This window comes from Lipotes vexillifer, unplaced genomic scaffold (genome assembly GCF_000442215.2).
Source record: "Lipotes vexillifer unplaced genomic scaffold, Lipotes_vexillifer_v1.1 scaffold306, whole genome shotgun sequence".
NCBI classification, from domain to species: domain Eukaryota; kingdom Metazoa; phylum Chordata; class Mammalia; order Artiodactyla; family Lipotidae; genus Lipotes; species Lipotes vexillifer.
This window is the reverse complement of record NW_006789814.1, coordinates 1,680,167-1,697,371: the sequence shown is the minus strand read 5'-3', so window position 1 is coordinate 1,697,371 and position 17,205 is coordinate 1,680,167. Positions and strand designations below refer to the sequence as shown.

The following is a 17,205-nucleotide window of genomic DNA, read 5'->3' as shown; positions in this document are numbered from 1 at the left end:
ATTTTTGAAAGGGAAAAGGGAACTTGTCTAGACAAGTGGCCCTAAATAGCACGTAATCCAGACCGGTGTGGGGCGGTGTAGCAGGCGGGATCTGCCGGTTAATTTGGACTTGGCTTTCTTCCTTAGGTGAACTGCGACAGGCCATCGTGGCCATGATGACCAGGAAGGATGAGCTGGAAGAAGAGAACAGGTATCGAGAGCTCCGTGCTTGAGGGGAGGTCTACCGTGGACATTCTACATCTGGGGCAGAGAGAATATCACCGTAAAGGAAGTTTTGCTTTATTGGCAGAGTTGTGACCAGTGATTTCTTATTTTTTGGTCAGATGTACCACTTTAGCATATATATTGTGGCTTGAGTGTTAGCAAGGAATGAAAACCATATGATCCTCGCACTATCTTAGAACAAACCGAGAATTTGTAAAGCCATCTTTTTTATTTTTTAATTCTTTTTTTAAAAAACAGCCTTTGAGATAGAATTCATATATCATTCACCTATTTAAAGTACTCAATTCAATGGGTTTTAGTATATTCACAGATATGTGCGACCATCACCAGAATTTTAGAACATTTTCACTACCTCAAAAAGAAGCTCCATCCCCATAGCTGTCACCGTGTGACCCTCCTTAAGTAGTGGGTAACCTTTAATTCAGGGTCTACCCGTCATGTTCCAAGCACTAGAATTCTTAAAATTTTCTCAAGTCAGGGACACATAGGGCAAAATGGCATTTGGAGTCTTTTGACTTCCCCAAAAGCCTAGTTGCAGGCACCGAGAGGCCAAAGGGTCTTATTCATTTTGATTCCCTCTTGAAACCAGGGCTAGATACCAGCCAGGTATTAGCCACGCTGCTACTGCTTGGCTGCCCAGACGTGAGCTGCTCCACTGCCAGAACCTTGTCTTGGCTACAGGGTGCTCAGTAGAGGGGTTTGCCTGCAGTTATCTGCCGAGGTTGCCTCCCTGCGGGCCAGGGGATGGGTGTGTGTGTGAGTGTGTGTGTGTACGCTCATGTCACCCTCTTATTCTTGTACTCAGAGCAGGAATTGTGTCCCTAGTGACATGCAGTCGTGATTCTCTTTTTTAAGCCTCGATTTGGGCCCTGCTTGACAAGCTTCTCCCTTCATCCTTTATGGAAACATATAAAAGCAAATAAGCGTGATTTGGAAAACAAAAGAGTTTTTTAAAAAAGGAATCTTCAGACAGTGCTATTTTTCCAACGAAAATAAATTCCAGTGACAGGCTGTAGACAATGTAGGATGCTTTTTCCTTGATCCAGCTGGGGCTGGAAAAAGCCAGAGGTTTTGTCTTACCTTGTAAAGAACAGTCATCACTGTCTGGTAATTTCTTCTCCTTCCCAGCGAGAGAAAAAAAATCACACTGTGTTTGTGTTGGGGGGTTTCCAGGCCCCAAGAGGGGAATTTTCTCAAAACTTTCCAGGAACACACATCTTGGGGTGGGGGTGGGGTTCAGTGAGCAGTGCGGGTGGGCAGGTTCAGACACTTGCTTATGTTCTGATGTCACGTGGCAACTGTCCTCTAGATTTAGGATGTAGCTGCACCAAAGTTAGTAAATGTTCTATAGAAATAGCCATTTGAGGTCCAGCGACGTAGATGGTCAGAAGAACCCTGCTTGGCTCATTTCTAGGTGGTAGCTTGTGATTATTTCTGGAAGAGCTTCTGACTTCTCTGCTGTTTAAGACCAAGGATGACAGATACGCAAGTGAATGTGTTCTGGAGGTTAACACACTCCAAATATAATATAAAACACGTTCTATGCAGTGTCAGATTGTATAGCTCCATGAGATACTCTATATGCTTGTTTAACCTGGAGGTGGCGATGGAGCAGGGGTAAGGTGCGCTTTGTGGTAGAAGGAGCGATGAGACTCCCGTTGTCTGTCAGATAACCGGAGCCTGTCTTCTGCTTTTGTGGTTTAGGTTGTTCTCCTGGCCTGTCCTGGCATCCTTTCCTTTGTTGAATCTCCTACGCAGTGCGGCTGTGACAGAATGTCTCGGTTGAATGTGCTGCACCTCTACGTGGGATGTCTTGAAGGGGGCTTGCCTGGGATTGGCTCAGCTCATTGTTTTCCCTTGATTTAAGCTGCCCACAGGCTCTCAGGGCCACAGAGCCAGGCCACAGATGGTTCCCCGGGGACTCATCCTAATTATGCTTTAGAGGCTCTTGAGCAGTGTTTGGTATCTCCTCAAATCAGTTTACATGAGATGGACTTGAACTGCAGTTTATACAGAGCCTTGTGGAAGATGAATGAACTAAGATTTGACTCCACGGACTCCGGGTTGACAGCAGGTGGGCCTCCTCTCCCCAGGTCACTGCGGAACCTGCTTGATGGTGAGATGGAGCACTCGGCCGTGCTCCGCCAAGAGGTCGACACCTTGAAACGGAAGGTGGCCGAACAGGAGGAGCGGCATGTCACAAAGATCCAGGCGTTGGCAAGGTAGGGGAGGGCAGAGGGACTGGGGGGGAGGCGTTGTTCAAACCCCAAGCACACCTTTCATCAATACTTTTTAACTAAAAAAAAAAAAGTGACCAATGGAAATAAAATTTATGCATCTGAAATTTAACTTACTACATTAAATATTGAATCGTATGTATGCACATGGTTCAATATCCGAAAGGTACATATGGTTAAACTCCGCCACCCCCAGCCACCTGGTTCGCCCCCGGAGGTGGGCAGTGTTGCTGTCCCAGAGGTGCTCTGTGCATTCCGTGAGCAGGTGCGTACATTCGGACGCACGAACTTTTTCTTCTTTTCACTTCCCTCCCCTCCTTCCTTTCTGCCTTGGTACAAGTGGTCACGTATCCTACACCCCACTCCCTCCACAGCTTAGAGATTGTTCTGCGCTGGGTACACGGAGCTGCCATCTTTCTAACAGCTCCCGATACCTCATTGCCCGCCTGCACCAGGATTCATTTGGCTGGCACGCCAACAGCCAGGCATCCAGGCTGTTTCTAGCCGTTTGCCTCTTCTAATAATAATAACCTTCGCATTTGTTATTTTGTCCCAATATGACTGTTTGCCAGAGAAATTCCTGGAAGTAGAATTGCTGGGTCAAAGCGCAGTGCCTTTCTGAGTTGGATAGAGGTCGTCAAGCTGCCCTCTAGGGAGGCTGGGCCTCACCCAGCACAGCCCTGCCCCCTGGGGCAGATCCGACTTTGGGGTCTTTGATAAAATCACAGGTGAAAGCAGTGCTGGCAGAATATTTTTCACTTGCATTCCCCTAATTCAGAGTACGGTTGAACCTCTTTTTATTTGAGCCATCTTATTATATTTCCTTTTCTGTGACTTTGTTTATATTTTATTAATAATGAGAACTGTAAAGCAACCGCCCCCCGCCAAGCTCCAACTCCCATCATAACATGCATTTTTGCTGAATTTGTTAACGTGCAAACGTATTTTTATGTACTGTACTTAAAATCTCCAGCCTGTCACTTCTTAGGCCACCTCCCTCCACCACTGAAGCTTCATGGTCACCATTTCTATATGCCGGGATGTGGCATTTCATTGAGTTAATGCACCATATTAAAATCATCATTTCTGATTGCTGGACCCTTGAGTTCCAGTTTTTTTCCCCATTTTAGGTAAAATAAGCAGTTTATCAGGTCATTCTTTAAAACTACTTTAAAATTAGACCAGGAGATAAACCTGACTTGTGGATGTGCAGGGGAACCCAGGGTTAAGTAAACCGACAGAAGCAGCATTTACCATCCTTGTGCTGTCAGCAGATGTGAGTGGCACTAATGTAATTGCTATATACATGTGACTGAAAGTTGGCACCGTGATCCCATATTTAATTTTAATTTGAAATTTTCTCTCCTTTGTTCACATTTGAAAATGACATCTCAAGAGCATCACAGACCGTTAAATGACTGTGATAAATACAGTCCCAGGTGCCTAACTTGGCATTTTCTCAACCGGACCCGCATCTTACCTGGCCGTGCTAGGGTTCTGTGGTGCAATTGTGTTTTATGTTGTCATAAAGACTGAAGTCTGTGGAGTCTTGGGTTCTGAATCATCGAAGAAAGACAGACTTCTGTCGCCTGTCATTTTTATTGTGTTAGGAGCCAGCTCAGCCTTGAGTCCCTGCTCCATTGCTTGCAAATTGTGCATCTGGGTGGACTGCTTCACTGCCACAAGCATGCGCTTCCTCGTTTATGAAGTGGAGACGATGATCTTATCCCCCTGCGTGGGCCCAGTGAGGAGGAGTGTGTGTGAAAGTACATAAGGCGCTGGGCAGCGATGTGCTTTTGGAGTGTGCTTTACAATAAATGTATTTTGAGTATATGGTAATTTTTGGGTAAATTTTATTTAGCCCATGAATGGAATAGAAAAAAATAACTTCTTAACTGAGCAGGTTTGTAATCTGAAACCTCCCCATTTAAGCAGTGGGTAGCTGAGCTTTTAAGGTGCCTGAAAGTTTGCAGTTTGCAGGTAGAAGGAACATGTATAAAGCAGGCAAACACTTCAGAAGGAGAAAACAGGAAGAAAGCAAACAGAGCAGTGGGATGTGTAAGTTTTGAAAAACTCAACTGCTGATGTGTTGCAGACAGACTTGACCTCTGCCAACTGTCAGAACTTTCTCTGGGCTTCTAGCTGCAGGAGGAGCAGCTGTCAGTGTTGTCAGGTGGTGGACCCGCTTGGTCAGTTGTGGCTTGGGGGCTGGGGGGGTGCTGTCACCGAAGGGACACAGGCAGGATGTGCAGGGTCACAGGCTGGAGGCGAGGCCCGCATGCGTGCACCAGGGCTGCTCTGTTCTAGGTCTCCATGTGTCCAAGTGGCAGGTTTCATAATGCGGGTGGTTTAGCCTAGTGGTTGGTGGCACGGATTCTGGCGTTGGATCCTGCGGGTCCCATCATGGCTCTGCTGCTTAGTAGCTTGGGGACCTCGAGCAGGTTACTTAACTTCTCTGTCTCTGTTTCCTTGGCTATGAAATGAGGATAAGAGAAGTCTCCACCTCGTAGAGTGGTTAAATGATAAAATGACAGACCATATGCCGGCTCCATTAATGTGCTTCATAAATGCTCAAAAATGTTAACTATCATTATCATTTTTCTCTAGTATAATAATTATACTACTAAGAAACCTTGCCTAATCAATAGTTGTATTTTAACGGCAGTGGTGCAGAAAGAATTAAGAATTAGGCTATTTCTGACTCAAGAAAGTGAAATTATTTCTGCCGTGAGTATGCTAATGCTAAGAAGCGTGTTTGGGTGTATGTGGGGCTTACTGGCTCTGAGTGTAGAATTGTAAAAATGGGAACATCCCTGAGCAAACCTAGCGTTTTAGTACACATTCATTTTGCTCAAAATTAATGGCTTTCCTTTTGTGCTATCATGGCTCAACAAAGAGCAAGGTCATATAACCAGCCCAGTGCCTTTGTGGCACCAAGCAGCTACTCCTTGCTGGGCGGAGGCATTGTAATCAGTTGCTGTTCAGGGTCGGTAAGTCTCATTCCCTGAATAACTGATTGCCTTATTTCCTGTGGAATTAAGAACACTCAAGCTAAACAGCAAGGTCCTATGGTATAAGCACAGGGAACTATATTCAATATCCTGTGATAAACAGGCTATGAAATGGAAAAGAATATGAAAAAGAATATATATATATGTATAACTGAATCACTTTGCTGTTTAGCAGAAACTAACACAACATTGTAAGTCAACTATATATACTTCAATAAAAAAAAAAAAAAAGAAAGGTCAAGCTATGAGACAGGTGTTAGCAGAAAGAAAACAACACATTTACCTGAGCAGAAGTACCTTTGAGGGAAACAAGTGGACAGGGTTGTGGGCTTATTGCAGGGACATTTTCTGCTTCTGCTCTTTGTATTATCTACCCCTGGCTGTGTAACAAATTATCTCCAAACTTGACAGCTTAAAACAGTGAACGCTGAGGATCCTCTACAGTTTCTGTGAGTGAAGAGTGTGTGAATGGTGCAGTTTCTCGTAAGGTTGCGGTCAAGCTGTTGGCCAGAGCTGCGGTCATCTGAAGGCTTGACTGGGGCTGGAGGGTCTACTTTCCAGCTCCCTCACATGGCTGTTGGCAGGAGGCCTCAGTTTCCTGCCATGTGGGCCACTCTACAGGGCTGCTCACAGCCTAGCGGCTGGCTTTCCGGAGTGAGTAACCCAAGAGCAAGGGAACACACCCACCATGGAAGCCACCACACTGGCTTTTGTATCCAATCTCAGAAATGACACATGATCACAGCTGCTATATTCTGTTGTCACACAGCTCAACCTGGTTCAGCGTGGGAGGGGTCTGCACATGGATGGAATACCAAGAGGCAGGGGTCATTGGGGGCCACCTTGGAGGCTGCCTGTAATACCCACCCTGGGACGAGCACTACCCCAGTCTTGCTTGGCTGGCTTATCCTTCTCCCCATTCTGTCCCTGTGGTTTGGCAGGAATGACCCCACCACTGCCCCACCTGAGCTCCAGAGCAGGGTGGATGATGCCGGTCTGGTCAGTCAGCTTGTCCCATCCCTTGGCCACCATGATTGGGTCACAGGACGGCGTGTGGCCAAGCTGATCTGGTAAGAGCCAATTCTAGCATTCTTGGGAGGATATGATGGAAGCCAGGGGGTGCTGGCAGCTGTCCTTGCTGCTGTGCGGGAAGATCCTGACCCCACATGGTGACCACACACTGGTGGAGGGAGGGAGGAACCAACAGATTCTAATGATACTGTTTGAGCTCCTGGATCCCATCTTCCCTGAATCTGCTTTTCCTCTGGACTTGTCAGTTATGTGAGCCAATAAATTCCTTTTGTTACTTGAGCCAGGTTGTGACTGGTCTTCTGTCTGTTGCAGTCCTGAGTCCCAACTAACCAGGCTGCCTTGTGTGGTTATTAGGGGATCAGAGCGAGTTCTCTCTGTGCATGAGTAAAATCGCTCCCTCAGTTACCAACTTGCCAGGACTGTGATGCAACCTCCTTGTTGTGATTACAAAGGGGGTGAGGAAGGTGTCTCAAGGAGAACCCTCTGGATCGTTCCACAGAGCACTGCTCAGGGCCTCTCCTGCCTGTGTCTCATGTCGGAACCAGCCTTCCGAGCGCCCTTTTGTCACGGCTTTTCTCCTCCTGAGGCATTCTACTAGATGTGTGACTGGGGTCATTCCCTCCCCCTTCTGAGACTCTGGTTCTTTCTCTTTAAAAGTCTGGGGGGGTAGTGGGTGTGGGGCCCTGTCCACATGTCGTGTGCAGAGACCTTAAGCAAGATGCTGTGTGTGTGTCCTGGTCACTGCTGGCGTGGAAGGGCCATGTCTCATCCTCAGCAGGGGAAGCAGCACAGACTCCTGGCTCTGCCACTCACTAATTTCTCAAATCTCCGGTTACAACCGGGGCATAATAATCTTAACTAATATTCATGCTTTTGATGGCAGAAACCCAAACCAAATTAGCTCAGGTCCGCAGGGGAATTTTGTGTTGCTGGAACTGGGTCCCTGGACCTGGGTGCTCCCGTGAGGTCAGTGCTCTTCCCGCCTGCTCTTGGCTCTGTGTTAATGTCAGTCTTAGTGCCTCTGCACTCAGCAGCAAAGATGACCTGTGTGACACCAAGCCCCCTGCAGGATCCAGAGAGAAGAGACTCTTTCTCCAATGTCCATATGTAACATTTCAGGAAGACTCTTCCTTGGGTGTGTTGTGGCCAGGAGTGAGCAGAGGCCATGACTGACAGCCTTGCCAGGTCCCCAGGGCAGGTGGGGGGCAGATGAATCCTGTCTGTTATGCTTCCTCGTAGGATCGTGGGGAAGATGACACGAGCTCATGCTCCTAAAGCACTCAGCGCAGCTCGAAAATTATCATAAGTGCTCAGTGGGCATTCCCTGATTTCTTCTTCCTAGCTGCTGCCTTGGCCAGGCATGGCGAGGGATGCTGAGGCTTGGCCAGAATCTCGTGGGTCCTTCACTTGACCCATTTTCCCCTGCAGCGAGCATCTTGGAGCCTTTGACTACTGGCCTTCATTTACCTTCAGCCCCTCCTGGTGGTCTTTTTCCAGCCCTGCCGGCCAGCTTATGTCCCTTTGTTTATTTGTCCCTGTTGGGCTGCCGAGCAGTGATCTGATGTGACAGCGTTCTGCATGTGAGACAGAACTGGTCTGCACGATCTGTAAGTGAGGCTGGACCAAGGAGCTTGGGAGCCCTGCTCATACCACTCCATCCAGCCCCCTGGGAGGCCTTTATTGGCTTTCTATGAAGGTTTATTTATTTATTTATTTATTTTTTGCGATACGCGGGCCTCTCACTGTTGTGGCCTCTTCCATTGTGGAGCACAGGCTCTGAACGCGCAGGCTCAGCGGCCATGGCTCACGGGCCCAGCCGCTCCGCGGCATGTGGGATCTTCCTGGACCGGGGCACGAACCCATGTCCCTTGCATCGGCAGGCAGACTCTCAACCACTGCGCCACCAGGGAAGCCCTCTATGAAGGTATTAAATCTCTGTTTCTGCGCTAAGGCTCAGTCTCTTGTCTTTTTTGGAGAAAGATGAAGACTGCTTTTTGTGAAAAAGAACAATAAACATCTTGTGTCCATCTAAAGACATTGATTATGTTTTTAATCACAAGAGGCAAATGGCCAAAGTTGAGAAAGTCAAACATGGAGGATACTGGCTTGAATTCTGAGCCTGTCGTGGGTTAGGGATGGCATTTGGAACCAAGAGTTGGCTCTTTTCATCGCCAACTCCCAGTTGGAATACATTCTCTGACAGGGAAAGCCAATAGTAGATTTCGTCCTGTTGCCAACTCTGGGAGTGGCTGACTGGGGTTTTGGATTGAGAAGGATTCTGGGGTCTCATCTGGGCTCAACAGGAGGGAGTGCTGAATTGGTGATGTCTGTCATGGAGAAGAATTTGCCATCCCTACACTAGTGCTGGTGGAGCAGTGGCAACTGCTGGGATAAAGTCCCAAAGCCAAGAGGGCAGAGTCATACATGAGACTGAAAAAGGAAGAATTTGTCATTCTTTTATGATGTCCCATTGTTCAGTTCTGTCTCATGAAAGAAACATGCTCTGGAGGACTGTTTCAAACCCATTACGTAAAACAAAGCAAAACTGCAGCCAGGGTGAGTAGAGATCAGAAATAAGGTCCAATTTTTGTCTACATATATTTCAAAAAATTAGCACTTGGTTTGTTGTCTGATTCTAAAAGCCCATGGTTGAGAACTGAGAGTTGGGAAGGCGACTGAGAGTGGGGTTCTTTCACTAGAAGAGTTGCTATAGTGGACATTGTATTGTTTCCTGAAAAGCCCTCCCCTACATTTTTCCCACACTGGAGAATCATCCATGGCTTGGTTTTTCAATTTTTTTCCTCTTGGTTGGTGGTAGGGGTTGAACTCTCCCAAACACCAAGGGTCAGCCCTGATTTGTCTAATCTGGTCAAGATAATTCCATCTCCTTTCTGAAATGATTGGTTCAGGTAACCGAGGCTTGACCCAGCTAGGTGTGGTGATTGGACTTGGTTCAGGAAATTGGCATGTGATCGAATTCTGGAGATGTGGTTGAGGTTTGCTAGGGCTTTGGAAGAAGGTGGTCCCTTGGTGGTTGGATGGCTGGAGTGGCTCCCTTTAGAACAGGTGCTGTGAGGGGGTAGAGGCTGGAACTGCTGTAGCCATTTTACCACCACGAGGGAGACAGCCTGAGGGTGAAGCTTATGCTATGGCTTGGAGTGGAGAGGAGGGGTGAGAGAACTGGTTCTTCCTTGTAATATCGAAGGGCTGGTAGATGAACCTCCCCCGGAAGCCAGATTTTCCCCTTGTGTCGGCCAGTAAATCCTCGTTGCTAGTTAAGCCATTTTGATTCCGGTTTTCTGTTTCTTGCTTCATCAGGAACACTCACCGACACAGAAGGCTTTGCCCACCATCTCCTGCCCCACCACTGGCTAGGTCACATCCCTCTGTGGCTGTCTTTCCATGGGAACCAGTGTCCTGCTATAGTTGTATTAGTGTCGGTTGTGTGTCTGTATTGTGTTTGCTTTTAGACCGTAAGCTCCACGAGGTCAAGGACCATATGCCTCTGTGCTCTACCTTGCTTGTCTTCCTTGTCTCTGGCATCACACCTGGCACACAGTAGGTGCTGTGCAACAGTGGTTAAATGAGGGGGTGCAGGGACCATGGGACCAGTGACAGCGCCACTTGGTCCGAGTCTCACTGAGGAACGTCAGCTCTTTGGTCACCTGACAGCTGTCCTCCTGTTAGTGCCTTCCCTCAGCACAGAACTGTCACACTGAGCTTAGCTTCAGATCTGTCGATGGTTGTCATTTGCCCCACGGTGATGTTCTGGTCAAGCTTGGTGACTTGTGGCTTTCTGGAAACCCCTCAGCTACTTAAATCTTTTTTTTTTTTTTTGGCTGTACGCGGCCCTCTCACTCCTGTGGCCTCTCCCGTTGCGGAGCACAGGCTCCGGACGCGCAGGCTCAGCGGCCATGGCTCACGGGCCCAGCCGCTTCACGGCCTGTGGGATCTTCCCGGACCGGGGCACGAACCCGCGTCCCCTGCATCGGCAGGCGGACTCTCGACCACTGCGCCACCAGGGAAGCCCAATCTCCTTAAATCTTATCGATTAAGACAGGTAGGTAGTGTGAGATCTCTCAGTCTGAAGCGATGGAAACCCGCTGAAACCTGGTGCTGTTGATTGGCTTTTGTGTAACTGAAACTTTCGGAGAAGAGCTAGCTCTCCGCCCAGCTGGCCCCAGGGGCTTGGGGCGGGGGGTGCCTGCGGGACCTGCTTCCTTCCGTGTCTCCCCTTTCTTTCCTTCGCTCACAGCTTCATTCTCAGGCCTGCTCTTCTCTCGTGGTGACAAGAGGGACCCCCGGCAGCACTAGGCATAAATCCCGTCGGCTTGGCACCCAGTGGAAGGAGAGCATGTCTTCCCGACAGCTGGGGAGAAAGTCCCGGGATTCACTCTCAGTTCCCCAACGGGATGTGTTACTTTTGCTTCCGGGCCTGGGTCATGTGCCCAGTGGAGCCAGGAGGCGGCTCGCTTTTCCTCACCTAGCCACGCGGAGCAAGAACGAGGGACAGAGGTGTTTCCTCAAGAGGACAGTTGGGGAGCATATGTCCCATCAGGTGGGGGTGGGTGGTGGGGAGGCAGAGCGTGGGCGAGCCCTGTGGTGGGCGCAGCTCCTCGTCACATTTGCAGACTGTAGGTTTCCTGAAGTAGAGGCATTGTCGTTCTTGAGCCAGCCCTCCCGTGAGTGATGGTGAAATCCGGGCTTCAGGTCATCCCAGTGTCTCTGCGTGGCTTTCCTTGGTGGGATGTTTACGTCTGATATAATTTGGCCTCGTTAGCAAGCGCCTAGTCCAGCCACTTTGGTATCGTTAGACATAGAGTTCTCAATTTTAGCCCAGTATCCCTTAAAAAAAAAACCAACCCCTTCACTATCCTGAAATAGTTCATAGCTAACATACCCTACCTGCACAAATAATTTAAAAAATCAGTATAACACCCTAACTCTAAAGTGAAGGAGAAATAATAGGAAAGTAATTTATAATATTAATACAAAGTAGATTACAATATATATTGGCTGGGCATGAGCTTTGCTAGAAAATCATGATGCAGTTAAGTGCTCATACCTACTTAAAATGCGTAAGTTTGGATTTAAAGATGGTAAGGTCAGAAGTCAGTCTTTAGAAGAAGTACAGAAAATGACAGAGCAGAGCATGGGTGGGCCCCAGGGTAAAGACTGGTTTATTCAGTGTGTAGTTAATGAATTCAAGGACAGCCTCAGATTACAAACAAGCTTTTCACCCACGTAATGGGCCATCAGGACCATTGAAAGCATGGCAGGATGTAGTTTGCTCTTGGTTGTGTGCAACTGTCTTGTCTTTCAGGACAGTTCGTAGCCTTAGTTCTCCCAGTGCTGGTAGCACATTATCATTGTGGTGACGGAAAGCATCTCGACACTTTGGCCTTGCTTAGGCTTTGCTATGCTTTACAGTCACCCGGGGAGCTTTACAACTGTGTCCACTCCCAGTGAGAATCACCCCTTTAGCCCTTCCTGCAGTGTTCTCATCTTCAAGTTTGTAAACGTACCTTCAGAATTTTGTGTTCAAGAGCTTTGTGGTCCATGTTCACGTGGCCCCTCTTTTAGAATCCTTGTCCGGGGACCGAACCCTGACCACACGGAATTATCCGTTGAGCTCCTGGTGTCCTGGCCCACCCTGCCCCTCCTGTCCTTCACTTTTCCTTGGGTACGAAGTGGCCTTCCCCAAGGTTGCTGGCGCTCTCGCTCCGCTGAGTCTCACTAGCTGAGTGAGTTGTGCTCTTCGTCATTCTCCCGCACGTCCTTGTCAGCAGCTGACAGGTCCTTGGTGACTCACACCAGAGCAGCCAAGGAGAGCGGAGTGCGTGGGGGCGGGACTGCCGTGTGGGGACAGGGGTGAGGACAAGACGCGCCTGTCAGAGCAGGAGACACCACGGCACAGGAGGAGGAGCTGGTTTCCTGAGGTTTAATGCTGCCGGGATCCAGGGAAAGATGGTTGGTTAGTTAATTCTCATTTGTTCATTGGTTGATTCACTCATCAAACCCCTATTCTGTGTGAAGCTGGATCAGTCAGAAAAACCAGAGACAGCTGACTAATCTCTAGGTGCTGAAAATCAGGGGAGGACTATATAATCACAGACTTTAACCTTTTGGCCAGTAATTCCCTGTGCTCCAGTGGAGGTGGCCATTCTTGGAAGGAAGTACGGGGCAAGCCTGGACTTGAGTCCAGCTTCTGAAGGCCGGGACTAGAGTAAGGTGGGTGAGGCCCCTAGGGTGCAAAAAAAGGGAGGCGTTCTCTCTGAGGGCCCTGTGAGTGCTCCTTCCGCTTCCAGATGTGTGATCTCAGCTGGTCATTTCACCCCTGACGCTCCTCATCTAGAAAACTGCGACATAGTAGTCTCTCCCTTCTAGATACTATCAATACGCAAAAGATAATGCACGAGAAGAGCTATGCACAGCGAGCGCCCTTCATAAGTACTTAGTAAAAGCCAGCTGTGACTGTTATTAGTTTTTGCGCAAGTAAATTATCCCTCCATTCAAGGCTGCAAAGAGCCACTTTTGGGAGTTAATCTAGCCCGCCGTTGCTGGGATGTAACTAACTATCTAATAAAGAATTCTCCGGGCTGAGGAGCCAAATGCCTTATTTAGACTTGGCTGTAGATACATTGCAGTCACCAGGGGAACCTTTAAAAAATTTTTTTAAAATTATTTATTTATTTTTGGCTGCATTGGGTCTTCATTGCTGCACACGGGCTTTCTCTAGTTGTGGCGAGCGGGGGCTACTCTTTGTTGCGGTGCGCGGCCTTCTCATTGCAGTGGCTTCTCTTGTTGGGGAGTACGGGCTCTAGGCACGTGGGATTCAGTAGTTGTGGCACGTGGGCTCAGTAGTTGTGGCTCGCATGCTCTAGAGTGCAGGCTCAGTAGTTGCGGCGCACGGGCTTAGTTGCTCTACGGCATGTGGGATCCTCCCAGACAAGGGCTCGAAGCGTGTCCCCTGCATTGGCAGGCAGATTCTTAATCAGTGTGCCACCAGGGAAGTCCCAGGGGAGCTTTTAAAACTGCTACGACCAGGCCGCTGTCCGGACCAATTACATCAGAATCTCTGGAGGCAAGACCCAGACTGCTCAGATGCAGCTGAAGTTGACAGCCCGTGGCTCAGAGCAGCGCGTCTCAAACCGTAACGTGTCCACCAGGCACCTGTGGGTCATGGTGGACCTCGGACTCCGATTCCGCAGGCCTGGGCGGGGCCTGAGAGCGAGTATTTGTAACACGCTCCTGCGTGGTGCTGATGCTGCCTGAGGCCACACGCCGCTATGAGTGTCCAGGGCTCACACAGATGCTGGTGATGATCTGAAAGGGGAATTTCAGTGGTTCGAAACCCCTGGGCTCTTAGAACAATGGGAAGGGCCTTGTGATTTTTTTAAATCTCAGAACCGAGTTTGGAGTTAGTTTTTGTTTGTTGGCTTGTTTGAAGAAGGCAAAGCATGCTATGGTCCACTGTAAGAATTAGCACTATTAACATTTGTCTTTTTTGCTTTTGATTTTATTTTTAACTGAACTATAAACAACATGTAGGCTTGCTTTTTGTGGGTTTTGGAGGATCTGCCTGTGGGCTTTTAACACGAGCCCATCATTCTGCAGCTTGCCTTGCTTGCCCACCATCAGGTTGAATGCTTTTTGGTTAAGATGCCCGCAGGGGGGATTCTGGGATGGAATTCAGTCCTGACTGGCCAGTGTGAGATTTCTTGAGAAAGCTCTTGTTTTTGTGCTTAGAAAAATTACTTTTGGGACTTCCCTGGTGGTGCAGTGGTTAAGAATCTGCCTGCCAATGCAGGGGACACGGGTTTGATCCCTGGTCCGGGAAGATCCCACCTGCTGTGGAGCAATTAAGCCCGTGCGCCACAACTACTGAGCCTGCGCTCTGGAGCCTGTGAGCCACAGCTACTGAAGCCCGCGTGCCTAGAGCCCATGGTCGGAAACAAGAGAAGCCACCGCAATGAGAAGCTCGCACATGGCAACAGAGACCCAACGCAGCCAAAAATAAATACATTAATTAATTTAAAAAAGTTGGAAAAGATAACTTAAAAAAAAGTTACTTTTAAGTTGTAAAAGCAACATAACAACTTGAAATGAAAAAAGAGAGTCCCAAATCTCACGACCCTAGCATGACAGTTATTTCTTAGTTCATTTAAGTACAATTTTTACATAGTTATACCACCATTAGTGTGTCCATGCAATTTTTTTTTTATAGAAGCATAGTTGATTTACAGTGTTGTGTTAGTTTCCGGTGTACAGCAAAGTCATAAATTTTTTGTATGCATATATATATACACACACACACACACACGCATATATATATATTCTTTTTCAGGTTCTTTTCCATTATACCTTATAACAAGATGTTGAATATAGTAGGACCTTGTTATTTATCTATTTTATACGTAGTGGTGTGTATTTGTTAATCCCAAGCTCCTAATTTATCCCCCGCCTCTCACTTTCCCCTTTGGTAACCATAAGTTTGTTTTCTATGTCTGTGAGTCTGTTTCTGTTTCATAAATAAGTTCATTCATGCCTTATTAAATTAAATTAATTAATTTATTTTTGGGCACATCATGCAGCATGTGGGATCTTAGTTCTCCGACCAGGGATTTAACCTGTGCCCCCTGCAGTGGAAGCGTGGAGTCTTAACCACTGGACTGCCAGGGAAGTCCCTCTGTCATATTTCAGATTCCACATAAAAGTGATATCATATGATACTTGTCTTTCTCTGTCTGACTCACTTCACTTAGTATGATAATCTCTAGGTCCATCCACTGTTGCTGCAAATGGTATTATTTCATTCTTTTCTTATGACTAAGTAATATTCTATTGTGTATACATACCACATCGTTATCCATTCATCTGTCGATGGACACTTAGGTTGCTTCCATGTCTTGGCTATTGTAAATAGTGCTGCAGTGAACATTAGGGTGCATGTATCTTTTCAAATTAGAGTTTTCTTCAGGTATATGCCCAGGAGTGGGATTACTGGATCATATGGTATCTCTATTTTTAGTTTTTTAAGGAACCTCCATACTGTTTTCCATAGTGGCTACACCAGTTTACATCCCCACCAACGGTGTAGAAGGGTTTATACAGGCAATTTTTATTTTGTTTATAATATTTTCTTGTGTTTCCCTGTAGACTTCAAACTATGTTTAAGTAGAGATTTTTACCCTTAGAATATAAAAGAAATGCACAGATTACAATCCTTAAGTCTGGGAAGAACAGAAAAGTTTAAAGAAGAAAATCACTTGGACACAATTACTGTTAATGTGTTTTATTCCAGTTTATTTTATGTGTACATTCATTTTACATAATTCAGGTCATTCTGAATCCATAAGTTGATGGTCTGCTTTGAAAACCAGTAAAATATAAGTAAATATAAGTAAAATATCCTCATCCTGTTCGCTTATGTGGATATTACTTTTGATGGCCATGTAGAATTATGTTGGGTTATGTCCTTGTTTCTCACACCATTTCCTTTTCTAACCATTTTCCCCCTTCCCCTCTTTTTAGAATTAGTATTTCCATGAACATATTTTTTTTGTCCACTCCTTCTTTTATTTAAAAAAAAAATCTTGAACTGGATTTCTAGAAGTGGAATTCTCATTTTAGAAAGTATGAGTATCTGTAAAGACTCTTTTTTTTAAATAGTCTTTTATTTATTTTTATATTTTTATTTTTGGCTGTGTTGGGTCTTCGTTTCCGTGCGAGGGCTTTCTCTAGTTGCTGCAAGCAGGGGCCACTCTTCATCGCGGTGCGCGGGCCTCTTCACTATTCCGGCCTCTCTTGTTGAGGAGAACAGGCTCCAGACGCGCAGACTCAGCAGTCGTGGCTCACGGGCCCACTTGCTCCGCGGCATGTGGGATCTTCCCAGACCAGGGCTCGAACCCGTGTCCCCTGCATTAGCAGGCAGATTCTCAACCACTGCGCCACCAGGGAAGCCCTGTAAAGGCTCTTGATTCCTATTGCCAAAACCCTTTCCAAGAAGAGGTGACTTGATCCCCCCTCCCCCATCAGTCTATGGAGGGCCTGCTTCCTTGGCATTTTTAATGGCTGTGTAGCACACCACAGTTTACTTCGCAGTTTTCACGTGGGTTAGTGTTTAGGCTGCTTCTAGTTTTCTGAGATTGTAGATAAAGGCTCGGATGATATCCCCTTGTCTGTAGCTCATTCTGCCTCTGTCAGTTTCTTTCCTCAGGCTGTATTCCAGGACTGAGGTCATGGGGCAAAGGATAGGAAGGCTTTAATGGCACAAGTTATGTGGTTCTGGCTCCAGGGTGAGGCAGGAGGACCCACCCACTAGAGCTTTAGCTGGTTCCATCATCATTCATCACCACTTGGCTTCTTCTTTTGTGGCTGTGGAAGGTGCAGGTATCCTTGGCATGAGTGATTTCCCAGCTGATTTTTCTTTTGGGAGCAGAGCCGCGGGAATCCCTCACAGGCCAGAGAATGGAAATGCCAAATGCATTCATGTCTGAACTTAGAACCATGAACGCTGGAGAGCCGTATACATTCCTTCGTGACCCTTTCAGAAGTTTGTGACCTGTGTCAGTTTCCTAGATACTTTTTTTTTTTTTTTTTTTTTGACTTTGTTGGGTCTTTGTTGCTGTGCGTGGGTTTGTCTCTGGTTGCGGTGCACGGGCTTCTCATTGCGGTGGCCTCTCTTGTGGAGCCCGGGC

At 47.3% G+C, this 17,205-nt stretch overlaps 1 protein-coding gene across 1 annotated transcript in view; it reads left to right on the top strand.

Moving 5' to 3' along the window:
* The window catches only part of SNX29 (sorting nexin 29), a 569,236-nt gene that overhangs the window by 131,072 nt on the left and 420,959 nt on the right, over positions 1–17,205 (top strand). The window contains exons 12-13 of the mRNA XM_007462815.1: positions 127–190; positions 2,319–2,447. Of these exons, the coding sequence (XP_007462877.1) occupies positions 127–190; positions 2,319–2,447 (193 nt within the window). The remainder of the gene's footprint in view (positions 1–126; positions 191–2,318; positions 2,448–17,205) is intronic.